The following is a 19659-nucleotide window of genomic DNA, read 5'->3' as shown; positions in this document are numbered from 1 at the left end:
GGACGGTTACAAGGGTAGGAGCCAGAGGGTAGGGAAGGTGGTTTGGGGATTTCATAGGGATGAACTAAGAGGTTCGAACCATGTCTGCTTGTGTCTGTATATGTGTGGATGGATATGTGTGTGTGTGTGTGTGTGTGTGTGTGTGTGTGTGTGTGTGTGTGTGTGTGTGTGTGTGCGCGTGCGAGTGTATACCCGTCCTTTTTTCCCCCTAAGGTAAGTCTTTCCGCTCCCGGGACTGGATTGACTCTTTACCCTCTCCCTTAAAACCCACATCCTTTCGTCTTTCCCTCTCCTTCCCTCTTTCCTGATGAGGCAACCGTTGGTTGCGAAAGCTAGATTTTTGTGTGTATGTTTGTGTGTCTATCGACCTGCCAGCGCTTTTGTTTGGTAAGTCTCATCATCTTTCTTTATATATATATATATATATATATATATATATATATATATATATATATATATATAAATGCACCACACTGTAGAGCATCTCAAAGAATTTATTTATCATCAATACACCTCTACATGCGAACCATGTGTAGCACGAAGAATATCGAGTCTATATTCAACTTGTCAATTTCTTTGTAACATTTCCTCTGTTATTGTTGCAATCGCATTAGTGATATGATGTCGCAGTGTAGGAATATCATCCACTCTGGTCGCATACACACGGTCCTTCATAAATCCCCACATGAAGAAATCAAGCGGCATAATGTCTGGTGAACTTGGTTGCCAGGCAATGGGTTCACTGCGTCCGATCCAACGATTAGGAAATTTCCTATCCAGGAACTTGCGAACAGCCATTGACCGATGCGGTGGAGCTCCATCTTGTTGAAAAATGATGTTGGGTTGCAAGTCTTGTATCTGAGGGTACACAAACTGCTCCAACATGTCCAGATACTCTGACCCATTCACTGTTTCTTCTGCAATGGAGAATGGTCCGACAATCCCATCGTGCATTAGCCTGCACCAGATGATTAGTTTAGGGCTATCACAAACATGTTCAATGACAACTTGTGGATTTTGTGAACCCCAAATCCGAACATTATGCCTATTAACCCTTCCTAACAGATGAAAGGCTGCCTCATCTGAGAGTAAACATCTTTCCAGGAAGCTGGCATCCATATCAATATGCTGCAGCATATCCGCAGCAAATTGTTGTCAGTGTGGTTTGTCATTCAGTGTCAGATGTTGCAGAATTTGCACTTTGTAGGCACACATAAAGAGGATGCTGGTGAACTATACGATGCAATGTTGATCAAGGTACATCAAGTTGCCTAGATGGTTGACGAATTGACTTACGTGGGCTTCTGAGAAACGTTTGTCTGGTTTCCTCCAATGCCTCTTCTGAAACTCCGTAACGTGCACCGCCAGAATGTTTCAGAACACTTTCTGTTGCCAGAAACAATGATAATTTCTTTGCACAGTAATCGGCGATTTTATTTCGGCAAACCACACTACTGCTTGCACGCGCTGCTGTGGAGTCACCATTTTCACTTCATGCGACCATGCTGCACACTGGCGACAATACTTCTGATGCAGGAATATAAATTCTTTGAGATGCTCTACAATGTGGTGCATTTTTCATTGTCATATCTATAGCGTTTTTCCTCTCCTGGGTCCTTGAAATCAGGGAGGTTTGAGTGGGACACCCTGTATTTCAGCAAATAGGGAAATGTTCCAGTGAAAAAAGAAATGCTACATAATTGAATAACGTCTACGTCTATGTGATTACTCTGCTATTCACAATTAAGTGCCTGGCACAGGGTTCAATGAACCACCTTCAAGCTGTCTCTACCGTTCCACTCTCGAACGGCACACAGGAGAAACAAGCACTTAAATTTTTCTGTGCGAGCCCCGATTTCTCTTATTTTATCGTGATGATCATTTCTCCCTATGTCGGTGGGTGCCAACAGAATGTTTTCGCAATCGGAGGAGAAAACTGGTGATTGAAATTTCATTAGAAGATCCCATTACAACAAAAAACGCCTTTGTTTTAATGATTGCCACTCCAATACACGTATCATGTCTGTGACACTATCTCGCCTATTTTGTGATAATACAAAATGAGCTGCCCTTCTTTGTACTTTTTCGATGTCATCCGTCAGTCCCACCTAACGCGGATCCCACACCACACAGCAATACTCCAGAATGGGGTGGACAAGCGTGGTGTAAGCAGTCTCTTTAGTAGACCTGCTGCACCTTCTAAGTGTTCTGCCAATGAATCTTAGTCTTTGGTTTGCTCTACCTACAATATTATCTACGTGATCGTTCCAATTTAGGTTATTTGTAATTGTAATTCATAAGTATTTAGTTGAATTTACAGCCTTCAGATTTGTGTGACTTATCGCGTAATCGAAATTTAGCTGATTTCTTTTAGTACTCATGTGAATAACTTCACACTTCCTTATTCAGGGTCAATTGCCATTTTTCACACCATACAGATATCTTATCTAAATCATTTTGCAAGTCATTTTGATCATCTGATGACTTTACAAGAAGGTAAATGACAGCATCATCTGCAAACAATCTAAGATGGCTACTCAGTTGTCTCCTATTTCGTTAATATAGACTAGGAACACTAGAGGTCCTATAACACTTCCTTGGGGAACGCCGTATATTACTTCTGTTTTACTAGATGACTTTCCGTCTATTACTACGAACTGACCTTTCTGACAAGAAATCACGAATCTAGTTGCACAACTGAGGCGATACGCCGTAGGCACACAGTTTGGTTAGAAGACGCTTGTGGGGAATGGTGTCAAAAGCCTTTTGGAAATCTAAAAATATGAATCAATTTGACATCCCCTGTCAATATCACTTATTACTTCATAAGTATAAAGAGCTAGTTGTGTTTCACAAGAACAATATTTTCTGAAACTGCGATGACTGTGTGTCAATAAATCGTTTTCTTCGAGGTACTTCATAATGTTTGAATACAGTAAATGTTCCAAAACCCTACTCCAAATCGACGTTAGTGATATAGGCCTATAATTCAGCAGATTACTCCTACTTCCCTTTTTGGGTATTGGTATGACTTGAGCAATTTTCCAGTCTTTAAGTACAGATCTTCCTGTGAGCGAGTGGTTGTATATAATTGCTAAATATGGAGCTATTTTTTCAGCATACTTTGACAGGAACCTGACTAGTATACAATCTGGATTGGAGGCCTTGCCTTTATTAAGTGATTTAAGCTGCTTCATTACTCTGAGGATATCTACTTCTATACTTCTCATCTTGGCAGTTGTTCTTGATTGGAATTCAGGAATATTTACTTTGTCTTCTTTGGTGAAGGAGTTTTGGAAAACCGTGTTTAATAACTCTGCTTTAGTGGCACTGTCATCAGTGACTTAATTTATGTGGTATATACCTCTCAATTGCTGTCGATACTATCTCTATGAAAACATTCCACAACTTTTCTACAATTACATGATCAGATCAGGAGTAGTTTAATATGTTAATAGACTCACAACACTCTTTATTAAACTTTGTTGGTATTTTACCATAACCACTGGAACACTCTATTGCTGAATATGGTGGAGATTACTTATGCTGTAAAGGGAGGGTGTAATGGCCGATCTGAGATATTCCATGGCAGGACCTACATACCCCAACATCTTTTCAAATTATGAAATGCTTGTAATAAAAGCTTGGAACTCTTCACACACTGTTACAGTGTGACATTTACTCTCAAAATTATCTGCTCCTGATCTCCAGTTCTACCAGTCTCCTCCTTCGCTATATGCCATATTGTCTTCACTTTATTACCTGGTGTGATTATCATTCATTTTTGTAGACGTCAGTCCACGCTGAATCACTCTGAGGCAAAACTGTGTCCCGAAAAGGTAAAGAATTAATTAATACACAATGGATTTTTCATTGTTTCACTTCAGTTCATATCTTTGAGAAATTCCCTAAAACAATCAATTTTTGGCTAACTGATTACTCTCCTGGACTCAATATTAGTAGCTTATGTATCCTGGTTAGGATCAACATTTCATATAAGGAACTGATTGTCGTGGTCTGAGAGGCCATTAACTACTGGTTTTGAAATAATAGTTTTGTTCATTTGACATTTTTATAGAGACATTATCAATGACTACTTCTGACAAATAAGCTACCCTAAAGTTTACAGCAGGAACTAAGTTGAATGATAACACTACCACCACCTGCAATGAATCATTACTGGAAGAATTAAGAAAATCTACATTGAAATCAATGGCAACCACTACGTCTTTTTTCTTTTTTTTTTTTTTTTCTTTTTCGTACTCTTAAAAAGGCCCACAGAGCTTCAACACAATTTATGAACAAATTAAAATGTTCTACAGTTGCTAAATGTACACTTACTATTACAAATGATTTGATATGAAATTCTAATGTCTTGTGTTCTTAATGTAAGACAATCCCTGATGAATGTGGCAACTGGTCTGAAACATTTCTGCTTTTAGAAATGAGATGCAAACTCAAGTCTTGCAATAATTACCACATCTACACCAGTGGTCACATGGCATTTGGAGAGGCAGATAGTATCAACTGAGTTTGACAATCAATTCATCAATTCAAACAAGTAATTCATTCATTTTACTCCTCAGTGCTTGGATATATGACGAGGACATAGTACAGTGGAAATAAAATTTCTAGTGATTCCTAAAAATTTTCAGATAAACACTTGCTATACACTTCTTTCTCAAACAAAATGTTTTGTTCAATACTGACCACTCTCTAACCTTTGTTTCTTTCACACCTTCCTGTAGTAAAAACAGATGCTGCTCTGACGAACAACCACCATCTATGTACCTACTACAGAACAAGGCGACACTGGTACTACCTTCCTATTGAGGAGTCAACTGATACATTAAGGCAACACACAGCCAATAGACGGCAAATGACTTTTAGTTGTTGCATACATTGAAAGTGAAGATCTCAGGCTATGCAGTAAGACCATAGGTACCACCTCAATGAAAATAGACATAATATACCAGACATTGATACATGTGTTCCCATAATTCTTCTGAGCCATGCAGTTAAATATTCTAGTAATTACACAAAAACATATGATTTGGGACTAGATTCGACTGTATTACTCAAACATCACTGAAAACTAACAATCTTTATGACATTTCTTAGATGAATATCACACTCAGGCTTCACTATTTCAAGAAACCCCTAACATTTTACAATAAATTGAGATTTTGTGTTTAATTCATGGGATATCAATGAAAAAGGATCGACAGTGGTCAAAATAATTTACTACAGCTAACAACAACTGTGTATATAAACACATTTTAGGTTGATATGGAAACTACCATAGGCACTAATAGCTTGAAACAAAATTGTTTAATACCTTGCTGTTTTGTTCCACATTTTCTGCTGAATAAGCTTTCTTTGTGCTTTAAACAGTTCCCAGTCTTCCCGCAGCATCCTCTGCTTTGCCTTCAATGTTGCCTGCTCTTGGCTGGATAGGAAACAGATCAGCATAGCCATTAAATTTAAACTTAAATTGTAAAGTTATCCACAAATACAGTGCAAACTTACGGCATAGTAATATTTACTTATCAATGGGCACACTTCACAGTAAGTAATACTATAACTCTGTTAAATTAACAATGCATAATAAATGTTAATGGCATCAACAATATCCTCATATACAGACAGCAAGAACAGATGGAGAGGACATAGTGGATGTGAAAGAGAGCGAAGAAAGGGTGGGTCAGAACGGGGTTGGGAAGAGCAGCCAGAAAGAGTGTGAGTGAGTCAGAGAAGGGAAGAGATAATGGCAACGAGTAGGCACAGTGAGGGGATGGAGGGAGAAGGGCACAAGATGGTTATATGGCGCGAGAGGGGATGGTGCGAGTGAGGAGACAGAGAGTGCTACGATGCGTGTGCATGGCGCCGGGAGAAAGGATGCAAGGTGGCAGAAACAGACTGCAGTGGGAGATGATGGCTTGCAGGTAGCCATGAGAGAGTGCAGGGCACCATGTGGATATGCGTGGGTCTGGAACTCAGCAGAGATGGAGCACAGAGGAGTGTGTGGGGTGTGAGGAGAGTGTGCATGGGGAGTTGTGGGGCGAGATCGTGTGATGGGGGATAAGGTGGGTCTGCCTGAAGTGGCATGCCCGAAGCAGGATTCCTGTGGCATGAGAGGTAGAGGATGGGGGACAACCCCATATGGTGTGAAGGAAATGGTCCAAAGAGCCGCACATGTTGCAGTGAGAGGCTGTGGTGCTGGGAGGGGAGCTGTGGTGCTGGGAGGGGGCTCTACTAAAGAGGGGAGCTGCAAGGGGTAAGAGGGGAGCAGCAAGGGTAAGAGGGGAGCAGCAAGGTATGAGGGGGGGGGGCTGCGGGCGGAATCACTCCAGTAGCGGAGGATCGCGCGAGGCCTGTGCGTTGTGCAGGAGGTGGTGGGCAATACCCATGTGACGTGCAGGGGAGGCTGAGTGTGGTGCAGGAGAAGCTGAGCGTGGTGCACGGAAGGGACAATATGGTGCAGGGGCCTTGAGGTCTGAGAGGCAGGCACAGTGTGTGTGTAGGGGGCACCATAGTGGGATGGGTCGGATCAGATCACATGGTGGAGGAGAGGAGGAGGCGATCAGTGAGGGGTGGGGGATGGAGAGTATGATGGAGAGGATGGAGGGGCTGGGTGAAAGGAAACTAGAGTTTGGGAGATGGTAAATGTAGAGGGGCAAGGGGACAGTGATTGGGTGTTTGGTGGAGGGTAAATGTAGAGGGGCAGGGGGATGGAGAAGGGAAGAGACGGGCCAGAGAAGGGGAGAGGTGACCAGAGAAGAGGAGAGGTGGCCAGAGAAGGGGAGAGGTGGCAAGCAAAGGGGCTGAGGGAGAGGCATAAAAAAGGGAGCGGGTACAAGAAGGGGGAGGGTCAGATCACATGGTGGAGGAGAGGAGGAGGCGATCAGTGAGGGGTGGGGGATGGAGAGTATGATGGAGAGGATGGAGGGGCTGGGTGAAAGGAAACTAGAGTTTGGGAGATGGTAAATGTAGAGGGGCAAGGGGACAGTGATTGGGTGTTTGGTGGAGGGTAAATGTAGAGGGGCAGGGGGATGGAGAAGGGAAGAGACGGGCCAGAGAAGGGGAGAGGTGACCAGAGAAGAGGAGAGGTGGCCAGAGAAGGGGAGAGGTGGCAAGCAAAGGGGCTGAGGGAGAGGCATAAAAAAGGGAGCGGGTACAAGAAGGGGGAGGGATAAGGGAAAAGGCGAGTGTGAATAAAAGGGGGAAGGTGGACAAGTGGGGGAGAGGTGATTTACACAAGTCGAGGAGAGGTGACTGACAAGCAGGGGGAGAGGTAGATAACAGAAGGAGAGGGGTGCAAGAGGGCGTAAGAAGGGGGAACAATGGGAGATGAGAGTGAAGGGGGAGAGAGGGGCAAAATGGAACGAGGGGAGGTGGTGAGAGGAAGGAGGCTGAGAGGCTGGATGAGAGGCAGATGGAAAAAAAAGGGGCAGATCAATAGAGGGGGCCATGCAGGAAGGAAGAAAAGGACATCAAAAGAGAGGATATACATTGGAAGAAGGGTGATACATGGGAAAGGAGAGGGAGTCATGGGAAGGAACAGAGGGGTCCTCAAAAGAGAGAGTACACACTGTAAGAGAGAGTACACACTGTAAGAGAGGTGATACATGGGAAGGGAGAAGGGGACATCAAGAGAGAAGGTATATATTGGAAAAGGTAGAGGGCTTGGAAAGGTGCTGATGAGGCAGCAGTTAGATCCTTCAGTTAAGCAGTAGACTTCATAAACATAGCAAGGTACACCGTTTCACTTGTGAATTGACACAGATTCTCATAAGAAACAACTTACTTTAAATTTCCTCTGTGCTCTTTAGTTTAAACTCCTATATTTTATGCATGTTATACGCACTTATCAGGCACAGTCCTGCATTTTATTAACGGTCTATGGCACATTTTTGCCATATTTGGTGTGGATAGGAAGTGCCACCAATGTGTTCAGATGCGGGATCAGATGGTGACCCTTTGCTCACAGCTCCAGATGGTGCTGGCTTCGATCATGGAGCTGGAGGCTGTTGCCAATGGGTATCACTGTGGGGCGGCAGGCTGAACATGGAGATCCCAGTGAGGTCCAGCACATACCACACGTCCCCCAATCGGTCTACTACTGTGGGTTCCCCAGGTACTGCCTGCACTACAATTCCGAGGTGTAGAGGCAGCAAAAGATTTTCCAGGGGCCAATTGGAGGGCTTCCCCAGTTTGTCTGCAGAAAAGGTTTCACATGCTATCTGTGTCTAACACAGATCCTGAGCTAGAGGCAGTTGCTCGTACTATTGCCGTGGAATCCTCTCAGCCCAGATGGTCTGAGCATTCACAATTCACAGATGAGATTACTGGTAGCTGGAAGCTCCAAGGTTAGGCATGTAATGGGGCCCTCAAAGATATGGGTGCCTAAACAGGGAAGGAATCCTATGTGCACGCATACAGGGTGGAGTCATTCTAGATGTGGAACAGGTACTTCCAGAAGAGCACAGTATGCAGCCAACAGCATGTGATGTCCCATGTCAGTACTAACGATTTGTGCCACTTTGGACTGCAAGAGACTGTCTTTGGTTTTTGGCAGCTAGATGGAGTGGTGAAGACTGCCAGTCTTGCTTGCAAGATGAAGGGGGAGTTCACCATCTGTAGCATCATCATCGACAGAATTGACTGTGGTCCTTTGGTGGAGAGCTAATTGGAAGTTCTGAATCAGAGGCTCAGACAGTTCTGCGACTTATACGCTGCAACTCAGAGCTCCACTTAATGTAGGTCAGCAGCCGACTACACACAGGAAATGGCTACAACGGAAGCGAGGGCTGTGTGGTAGGGACGGGAGAGTTTTTTAAGTTAGAGAGTCTTGGAAAACTACAGAAATCGTGTCAGGCTAAAAGGGTGGAGGGCACACACAGGCCATGGGTGGACCTAGCAACAATCGGTATTGTGTTTATAAACTTTCGTATCTGTGATGAGAAAAAAAGCGCTAATAGAAATCAATGAAGCTCAAATCATCATAGGTATTGAAAGACTGCCAAAGCCGGAGATATGTTCAGCTAAAACTTTTAAAAAGGACCTAAACATGTACAGAATGGGCAGATTAAATACAGTTGGTGGTGGAGTGTTCATTGCTCTCAGAAGAAATTTACCTTGTAACAAAATTAAAGTACACAGCTCCGGTGAGTTGGTATGAACAACTGTAATAAATTAATAATTGGTTCCTTTCACAGACCCCCCCCCCCCCAACTCACATGATGCAGATCAAAGAAAACATGAATTTCATTTCAAATAGGTATCTCACTCGTCCAATTTCAGTTGATGGAGTCTTGAATCTACCCTCAACATTTTGGCAAAAATACGTGTTTGAAGCAGGTGGCAGGCATAAAACACGATACAAAATCTTACTGAATGCTTTCTCAGAAAATTCTTTTGAACAATTAGTTCAGAAGCAGAGCCAAAGTGCAAATGGCTGAAAACATACTTGATCTCTTAGCAACAAAATACTTCTAAACGAAAAGGAAGCATCATACTGGGTGCAGGGATTAGTGACTATGAGGTCACTGTAATAAGAGTGAATACTGAAACACCCACACTCACCTAAAATAAATGTAAAACATATCCATTTAATAAAGTGAATAAAAGTTCACTTGATGCCTTCCTAAGTTGCAGTTTCCACTGCTTCCAAACTAAGAGACTGATGGCATTTGGTACATGCAAGGTGTTTCAGAAGTGACGGTCAATATTCACAGATATGACAGGACTGATCATTCAAAACAAAAAAAGTCAAGTAAACATGGGCTCTAAAACACATACCTTACGAGTTATGAACAATTCTGGATCTTCGATACTGTGAAACAAATCTCTTCTACTGCAAGCTCTTTGTTTTCCATATTTTAGGAAGTGTTAGTATGGACCAAAATAAGAAAGTAATGTCCAGTAAACATGTGCTCTAAAATGCATACCTTACAAGTTATGAGCACTTTTTCATCTCCACTACTCTCAAACACAACTCTTCTAATGAACAAGTGCTCATACCTTTTAACGGATGGATTTTAGAGCACATTTACTGGACATTTTTCTCTTGTTTTGATCCATACTACCACTGTCCAATATATGGAAAGCTAAGAGCTTGCAGTAGAAGAGATTTGCTTCACAGTATCGAAGATCAAGAATTGCTCAGAGCTCTTGTGGTACGCGTTTTAGAGCACATGTTTACTTGACCTTTTTTGTTTCAAATGATCATCCCTGAATATTGAACATCACTTCTGAAACACCTTCTATTTACCAAATAAATTAATAAGAGATGGAACTTATCACCCAAGATACACAAAACAGGTCAGACCACTGTTGCAGATCAACGAAAAAAAAAAGCATGCCAAATTTAAAAGAAGGGAAATTCCTGAAGTTTGCCAAAGCTTTTCAGCAGCTTGCAATTTAATATGATCTTCAGTGTGAGGTGCTTTTAATAATTTGGACAATGAAACTCTGTCTTAAAATCTGGTTGTATGTAAAGTACACCAGTGCCCAACACAATCAATACCATCTCCAATGGTGGGATTGACTTTCTGATACAATCTATATGGTGGTGTAGGTTAAGGTACAAGGATTCACACCCTACAGCCATTCCCTCTGGTGGGCCCTCGTTTCCCAGTAATTGGGGCGGGGGAACAGAATTTTGCGTGATGCTCCACGGCTCTAAACATGTGACAATTTACTGACTGGTTCCATAGCATGATGGTTAAAGGACTAACTTCGTGTGCAAAAAATTGTTGGTTCAAATCTCATTGGGTACAGAGATTTGTTTCTTATTTTTAAATCTTTATCAAAATCACTTTGAGGATTATTTTTATTCAGTTAATGGTTTAAATGTACTTTTTTTCTATTCATTTATCATGCCATATCTGTCATGGTGTGAAATAAACCATTTGGCGTCAGGGGGAAGAGGTAGGGTCGGGGGGAAGAGGTGCGGTCGGGGGGGGGGAAGAGGTGTGGTCGGGGGGGAAGAGGTGTGGTCGGGGGGGCGGGTAGGGGGGTTGGTGGGGGGGGAAGAGCAGGGTTCGGCGGGGGGGAAGAGGTGGGGTCGGGGGGGAAGAGGAGGGGTGAGAAAAGGGCGGGTCGGGGGGGAGGGGTGGAATCGGGGGGGGGGGGGGGGGGGCTAAGAGGTGGGGTCGGGGGGGGGGGGAAGAGGTGGGGTGGGAAGAGGGCGGGTCGGGGGGGAGGGGTCGAATCGGGGGGTCGGGGGGAAGGGATGGGGTCGGGGGGAAGGGGTGGGGTCGGGGGGAGGAGGAAGGGGTGGGGTCGGGGGGAAGAGGTGGGGTGGGAAGAGGGCAGGTCGGGGGGGAAGGTGTGGGTTCGGGGGGGAAGGGGTGGGGTCGGGGGGAATGGGTGGGGTCGGGGGGAATGGGTGGGGTCGGGGGGGAAGGGGTGGGGTCGGGGGGGAAGGGGTGGGGTCGGGGGGAATGGGTGGGGTTGTGGGGAATGGGTGGGGTCGGGGGGGAAGGGGTGGGGTCGGGGGGAAGGGGTGGGGTCGGGGGGAAGAGGTGGAGTGGGGGGGAAGAGGTGGAGTGGGGGGAAGAGGTGGATGGGGGTGGGGGGTAAGAGGTGGGGTGGGAAAGGGGAGGTCGGGGGGAGGGGTGGAATCGGGGGAGGGGGGAAGGGGTGGGGGTCGGGAGGAAGGGGTGGGGTCGTGGGGAAGGGGTGGGGTCGTGGGGAAGGGGTGGAGTGGGGGGAAGAGGTGGAGTGGGGGGGAAGAGGTAGGGTGGGAAGAGGGCGGGTCGGGGGAGGGGCGGAATCGGGGGGGGGGTAAGAGGTGGGGTCGGGGGGGGGGGGGGGTAAGAGGTGGGGTCGGGGGGGGGGGGGTAAGAGGTGGGGTCGGGGGGGAAGAGGTGGGGTCGGGGGGAAGAGGTGGGGTGGGAATAGGGCGGGTCGGGGGGAGGGGTGGAATTGGGGGGGAGTAAGATGTGGGGTCTGGGGGGAAGAGGTGGGGTGGGAAGAGGGCGGGTCGGGGGGGAGGGGGGAAGGAGTGGGGTCGGGGGGGAGGGGGGAAGGTGTGGGGTCGGGGGGAAGAGGTGGAGCGGGGGGAAGAGGTGGAGCGGGGGGGAAGAGGTGGAGCGGGGGGGGAAGAGGTAGGGGGGAGAGGTAGGGGGGAGAGGTAGGGGGAAAGAGGTAGGGGGAAAGAGGTAGGGGGAAAGAGGTAGGGGGAAAGAGGTAGGGGGGAGAGGTAGGGGGGAGAGGTAGGGGGGGAGAGGTAGGGGGGAGAGGTAGGGGGGAGAGGTAGGGGGGAAGAGGTAGGGGGGAAGAGGTAGGGGGGAAGAGGTAGGGGGGAAGAGGTAAGGGGGGAAGAGGTAAGGGGGGAAGAGGTGAGGTAAGGGGGGAAGAGGTAGGGGGGAAGAGGTAGGGGGGGAAGAGGTAGGGGGGGAAGAGGTAGGGGGGAAGAGGTAGGGGGGGGAAGAGGTAGGGGGAAGAGGTAGGGGGGAAGAGGTAGGGGGGAAGAGTTAGGGGGAAGAGTTAGGGGGAAGAGTTAGGGGGGGAAGAGTTAGGGGGGGAAGAGGTAGGGGGGGAAGAGGTAGGGGGGGAAGAGGTAGGGGGGGAAGAGGTAGGGGGGAAGAGGTAGGGGGGAAGAGGTAGGGGGGGAAGAGGTAGGGGGGGAAGAGGTAGGGGGGGAAGAGGTAGGGGGGGAAGAGGTAGGGGGGGAAGAGGTAGGGGGGGAAGAGGTAGGGGGGGAAGAGGTAGGGGGGGAAGAGGTAGGGGGGGAAGAGGTAGGGGGGGAAGAGGTAGGGGGGGAAGAGGTAGGGGGGAAGAGGTAGGGGGGAAGAGGTAGGGGGGAAGAGGTAGGGGGGAAGAGGTAGGGGGGAAGAGGTAGGGGGGAAGAGGTAGGGGGGAAGAGGTAGGGGGGGAAGAGGTAGGGGGGGAAGAGGTAGGGGGGGAAGAGGTAGGGGGGGAAGAGGTAGGGGGGGAAGAGGTAGGGGGGAAGAGGTAGGGGGGAAGAGGTAGGGGGGAAGAGGTAGGGGGGAAGAGGTAGGGGGGAAGAGGTAGGGGGGAAGAGGTAGGGGGGAAGAGGTAGGGGGGAAGAGGTAGGGGGGAAGAGGTAGGGGGGAAGAGGTAGGGGGGAAGAGGTAAGGGGGGAAGAGGTAAGGGGGGAAGAGGTAAGGGGGGAAGAGGTAAGGGGGGAAGAGGTAAGGGGGGAAGAGGTAAGGGGGGAAGAGGTAAGGGGGGAAGAGGTAAGGGGGGAAGAGGTAAGGGGGGAAGAGGTAAGGGGGGAAGAGGTAAGGGGGGAAGAGGTAAGGGGGGAAGAGGTAAGGGGGGAAGAGGTAGGGGGGAAGAGGTAGGGGGGAAGAGGTAGGGGGGAAGAGGTAGGGGGGAAGAGGTAGGGGGGAAGAGGTAGGGGGAAGAGGTAGGGGGAAGAGGTAGGGGGAAGAGTTAGGGGGAAGAGTTAGGGGGAAGAGTTAGGGGGAAGAGTTAGGGGGAAGAGTTAGGGGGAAGAGTTAGGGGGAAGAGTTAGGGGGAAGAGTTAGGGGGAAGAGGTAGGGTTCGTTGGTTGGTTGGTTGTTTGAGGTTTAAGGGACCAAACAGCAAGGTCATCAGTCCCTTGTTTCAAATAGGCTCCACTCCGCTAATGGGACTTAGCAGTAAAGTCAGAATAACAAAACGGAAAAAGGTAAAAACGTAAAAGGGCAGTCATGTTGTCATTGGTAAGAAACAAAATGAGGGAAGTCGGCAAGAGAACGAACCCAACACTATGCTGAAGCAGCATAGGCAAGACCACCTGTGACGTAAAAGGTAGAACTGCTAGAATGTAGAAAGTATGTATGGGAATAGAAAGACTGACCAAGGCTTTTTAAAAAAAAAGGGTAAAAACAGAGTAAAAGGGGAAGAAAAGAGGATTTCGGTCAGGGAGGGGAATAGGGAATCTCCGAACATTGCTTACAGTGGGAGACACCCAAACACTCACCGCCCTGCCCCAACACCAGAGAGAGATTAAAAACCTTAAAACTGAGAATAAAAACCACTTTCCTGGAGGAAACCGAGAACTAGAGAGACCATCCGGGAATCGTCAGCCAACATCAAAGGTAAAGTGTTGGGGAGCCTATACTTAGCACGCAGAGCCAAAAGAAGGGGGCATTCAATCAAAATGTGGGCTACTGACTGGAAGGCTCCACAACCACATAGTGGGGGGTGGCTCATCACGCAAAAGAAAACCATGGGTCAGCCTGGTATGGCCAATGCGGGGACGACACAGTGTGGTCGAGTCCTTTCGGGAGAGGCGAAAGGAAGAACGCCACGGGCCTGGTGTCACCTTAATTGCACGAAGTTTATTACACAGGGGAGTAACCTCCCAAGAAGTGGCCCATGACTGTGCGAAGTGGGATTTGATGTGAAGCCGTAAATCCGCTGCAGGAGGGATTACAGAAAACGGGGGGTAAGTGACTGCTCCCCCAGCCAAACGATGAGCAAGCTCATTACCCGGGATACCCACATGGCCAGGGACCCAAAGGAAGTCAATGGAACAAGCAGCACGGTGAATATCAGCGAGATGGTCATGGATGGCAGAGACCAAGGGATTGTGCGAAAAACACCGGGCAATAGCAAGAAGGCCACTCATCGAGTCCGTACATAACAAAACGCGGTTGTGTTGGGACTGTTTAATAAAGGTAAGGGCCTGGGAAATTGCCATCAATTCCGCAGTAAACACCCCACATGTAGGTGGCAGCAGATGATTTTCCGTTCCGACACACGACGTGAAGGCATACCCCACATGATCAGCAGATTTAGAGCCATCAGTGTAGAAAACAACAGCATCCCGAAACTCCCATAAAATTTGGCGGAAAAAGGAACAGAACACCACCGGGGGGATGGAATCTTTCGGGCCTCGCCGGAGATCCATCCAAATTCGAGGCCGAGGAACTAACCAAGGAGGGGTAGAGGGGAGGGAGCGAGGAAGACAGGACAAAGAAGGAAGCTGAAAATCACGGCAAAGAGACGTAAGGCGCAGCCCAACTGGTAAACCCGCCCGAAGGCGGGAGTCGGGTGGGCGACGTCCATGGTCTGGGAACAGGATAGAATAGGAAAGTTGAGTGGGAGAGGAACGGAGACTGAGTGCATAAGACACCAGAAGCTGGGACCGCCAAACAGAAAAGGGGGGGGGGGGGGGGATCCCAGCTTCAACCAGGAGACTATCAACAGGGCTAGTAGGGAAGGCACCTGTGGCCAAACGGATACCACGATGGTGGACTGGATCCAGCACGTGCAGTGTGGAAGGAGCAGCTGAACCATAAACTTGGCAACCATAGTCCAAGCGAGACAACTAGAGCACGATAAAGACGGAGGAGGAGGGAACGGTCCGCACCCCAAGAGGAGTGGGCAAGGAAGCGAAGGACATTGAGTTTACGGAAACATCCTACCCTCAGGAGTCTGATATGGGGCAGCCAAACGAGCTTGTTGTCGAAAAGAAGACCCAAGAAACGAAACTGTGGGACCAGAGGCAATCTTTGTGCAGCGAGATAGAGCTCTGGATCAGGGTGGATTGTAGTACGGCGACAGAAGTGGACCACTCGCGATTTTAAAGGAGAGAATTGAAACCTGTGTGAGAGGGTCCATGCAGAGGCACGTCGTATAGCTACCTGGAGCTGCCGTTCTGCAGATGCCATCGAGGAGGAACTAACCCAAATGCAGAAATCATCCAAATACAGGGCAGGGTCGACCAAGGGACCGACAGAGGCCACAAGTCCATCGATAGCAATGAGGAAAAGAAGGACACTCAAGACAGAACCCTGTGGGATGCCCATCTCCTGGGTCCGTGGAGAACTAAAAGCAGTACCAACTCGGACTCTAAATGACCGATGGATCAGGAACTGGCGGATAAAAATCGGGAGTGGACTCCGAAGACCACACTGATGAAGGGTAAGTAAGATGTGATGGCGCCAGGCCGTGTCATAGGCCTTGCGAAGGTCAAAAAACACTGCAACCAAATAGCGGCGCTGGGAATAAGCCTGCCGGACTGCGGATTCCAAGCGGAGTAAATGATTGATTGGAGACCGTCCCTCTCGAAAGCCACACTGGTAAGGGGACAATAGATCCCGAGATTCGAGGACCCAATTGAGCCGACGGGCTACCATCCGTTCAAGTAACTTACAAACAACATTGGTCAAACTAATTGGTCGATAGCTGTCAGCAGATAGGGGGTTCTTACCAGGCTTAAGGACAGGGACCACAATGCTATCCCTCCACTGAGAAGGGAAGTCACCCTCAAGCCAGATACGGTTAAACACCCAAAGAAGATGTTGCCGTTGTGGAGCACTGAGATGTTGAAGCAGTTGGTTATGAATGGAATCTGGGCCAGGGGCCGTATCATGAGAAGAAGATAGAGCAGAAAGAAATTCCCATTCAGTAAAAGGTTTGTTGTAAGATTCTGACTCACAAGGGGTGAAACAAAAGGTGGAAGCTGCAGCCCGCTGTTTTTGATGAAGGAAAGCAGCTGGATAGGAGGGTGACGCTGATGCCACTGCAAAATGGGTCGCTAGATGTTCTGCAAGAACTAACGGGTCCGTACAAATGCCACCCGGGAGGTGAAGGCCTGCGAGGGTGGACTGCCGATAGCAACCTTGGAGAGAGCGAAGTGTAGCCCATACCCGTGACAGAGGGACAGTAGAACCAATGGAAGAAACGAATCGTTCCAAACATATCCGCTTGCTCTGTTTGATTAAATAATGGGCTTTAGCGCAAAGGCGTTTAAAGGTAGTAAGGCTGGCTACGGATGGGTGCCTCTTAAAGTGTTGCAAAGCTCGACGGCGATCACGGATGGCAATGGCAATAGCCGTGCTCCACCACGGGACTTGCCGGCGACGAAATAGTCCAGATGAGCACGGGACAGCAAGGCTAGCAGCGCGAACAATCGCGTCAGACACGTCACCTAGGACGTCATCAATACAACCCGACAAAGAGGGAGAAAACGCGACCTGTGCAGTGTATAGAGGCCTATCAGCGCGTTGGAAAGACCAACGAGGCAACCTGTCCATCGGGGAGTGGGAAGGGAGCGTGATAATCAATGGGAAATGGTCACTATCACAAAGGTCGTCGTGTGGCGACCAGTGTAATCAAGGGAGGAGAGAGGGAGAAGAAAGAGAAAGTTCAATGGCAGAAAAGGTACCATGACCAGCATTGAAATGAGTAGGGGAACCATCATTAAGAAGGCACAGGTCGTGGTCTGCAATAAATTGGTCTATAAGAAGACCTCGTCTAGATGGAAAGGCACTGCCCCACGAAGGATGATGAGCATTAAAATCCCCGAGTAGGAGGAAGGGAGGAGGGAGTTGCTGAAGAAGGGCGGTTAAGGTAGCAGGTGTAAGAGTCCTGTCAGGAAGGAGATAAAGATTGCAAACTGTGATTGCAGAGTCAAAGTGGACCCTAACAGCAACCGCTTCCAATGTAGTTTGAAGAGGAATCCACGTGCTAGCAATGTCTGTACGGACCAATGTACAAACGCCACCAGAAGCCCGCAGGGGTCCGACCCGATTTCGACAGAAAACACGGAAACCACGGAGGGTCGGTGAGTGAGCATCAGTAAAATGAGATTCCTGGAGAACCACACAAGCTGCAGAGTAGGACGAAAGAAGGGATGTCAATTCCGGAAGGTGGCGATAGTATCCATTACAATTCCATTGGAGAACCACGGAACGATGGTTTAAATGGGGGCTGAACACTTTAAATCCAGTCATACCGCCGAGTCCCCACCCGTCACCGACAAGGAGGGGGGCGACATCCATGAACGACAGGTCAGAATCCGGTTGTGAAGTCGGGGAAGGGACCTCTGGTGACACCAGCGGCTCTTTGTCCCGGGACTTATGTTTCTTCTTCCGTTCAGGCTGCGATCGAGGAGGGCTGTGTGGCACGAAGGAGCCAGCTGCAGCAAGATCCGGAACAGAAAGAGACCGGACAACCTGGGGGCCGACAGACCGCGGCTCTCGCGGTCGTCGCGCGGCAGCAGACCTTTGGCCTGGAAGGTACCGGGAAGGGGCATCCCGGGAGAGACGTCCTTGACCGGCAGACGCCAAAGGAGTGGGACACTTCTCCGGCTGGGGAGGGGGAGCAGCGCCCATAGGAGGTGTGGGAGCCGCAGGGGTGGGGGGGAGGAGAGGGGTCCGGGATGGGGGTACGGAAGGGGGAGGAAGGGGTGAAGATGTAACCAAGGCGTAACTAGATGTCATGGACACAGGGTGGAGTCTTGCATATTTCTTACGGGCCTCTGTGTAGGTTAAACGATCGAGGGACTTATACTCCTGTATCTTTTTTTCCTTCTTATATACTGGGCAATCTGGTGAACGTGGAGAATGACTACCATGACAATTTACACAGACAGGAGGGGGAACACAGGGACTCCCCTCATGGAGTGGACGTCCACAGTCACCACAGAGAGGGGCCTGTGAACAGCGGGAAGACGTGTCCAAAACGCAAGCACTTAAAACACCTCATAGGAGGTGGGATGTACGGCTTCACATCACAACGATAGACCATAATCTTAACTTTCTCAGGGAGGGTATCCCCTTCAAAGGCCAGGATAAAGGCACCAGTATCAATACGATTGTCTTTAGGACACTTCTGAACACGCCGAACAAATTGAACACCCCGCCGTCCGAGATTGTCTCGAATTTCTTCATCAGTTTGAAGGATGAAGTCCCTGTGAAAAATCACACCTTGTACCATATTTAGAGACTAGCACAGGTATTGTGCCAAGATGGGTACAGGCACGAAGGGCCGCAGATTGGGCAGCTGAAGCAGTTTTTATCAGCAATGAACCCGACCGCATCTTGCTCAGGGAGTCCACTTCGCCAAACTTGTCTTCAATGTGTTCCACAAAGAATAAAGGTTTGGTATTGGTGAAAGTATCTCCATCAGTCCTGGTGCAAACTAGGTAACGGGGGAAAGGTTTTGCCCCTAGCCGACGGGCCTGACCCTCTTCCCAGGGGGTAGCCATGGAAGGGAAGGCCGAAGGGGCAAGAGAAGCGGCACTTGAGGAATCAGTTCCACGCAGAGAGACGGCCGCAGAAGAACGGCCAGAGTTCTGGACCCGTATGCGTTTCATTTGCATAGCGTCCGCCCTGATACCACCCGTTCCGATCAGGGACTCTCCTCACGGGCGCCACCCGGCCACAGCAAGGGCCGTCTGGCACGGCGGCCATTGCCAGGAGTTCCGATGCTCCAGGAGGACGAGCAACCACTCCAAGGCATGCATGAGGAGGTCACAGCTCAGGTAGCAGAAGTGCGATCCCTGTGTGTTCAGGGGGCTCAACCAAAAGGGTACATAGCGACCCCACCACATGGGCTGGCTACCCGTGCTGGCTATGCACCCTAGCATCAGACAACGACGTGAAAGAAAAGATGGAATGTACTAGGGGGGCGCACGTCGGAGACACTAGGTAAGGTGCTCTTCCCCAAATGGCTCACACTACGGAGGAGAAATTTTGTAATGGAGGCCAAACCCCAGAGGGGGACCAAGGAATGCCAAAAGGGGAGATGATTATGCAACAAAGCCGAATTAGAAAACCAACAGAACCAGGAGGATAGCGGGGCCAACATAAGCAAGGACACCAAGAGAGGGAGAGGAGAGGGCGAGGGGAAAGGAGCAAGGAGGGGAAAGTAGGGGAAGGGAAAGGAAATGCAGCCCTGGAGAGGAAG

General features: G+C 48.8%; 1 protein-coding gene across 3 annotated transcripts in view; it reads right to left on the bottom strand.

Moving 5' to 3' along the window:
• LOC126187359 (uncharacterized) overlaps positions 1 to 19659 on the bottom strand; it is a 262249-nt gene that overhangs the window by 224487 nt on the left and 18103 nt on the right. For all 3 annotated transcript variants that reach the window (XM_049928392.1, XM_049928394.1, XM_049928395.1), the window contains exon 7: positions 5339 to 5449. In XM_049928392.1, the coding sequence (XP_049784349.1) occupies positions 5339 to 5449 (111 nt within the window). The remainder of the gene's footprint in view (positions 1 to 5338; positions 5450 to 19659) is intronic.

Source organism: Schistocerca cancellata, chromosome 5 (genome assembly GCF_023864275.1).
Source record: "Schistocerca cancellata isolate TAMUIC-IGC-003103 chromosome 5, iqSchCanc2.1, whole genome shotgun sequence".
Taxonomy (NCBI): Eukaryota; Metazoa; Arthropoda; class Insecta; order Orthoptera; family Acrididae; genus Schistocerca; species Schistocerca cancellata.
Note: the sequence above shows the minus strand (reverse complement) of the source record. Positions and strands in the feature narration are given on the sequence as shown.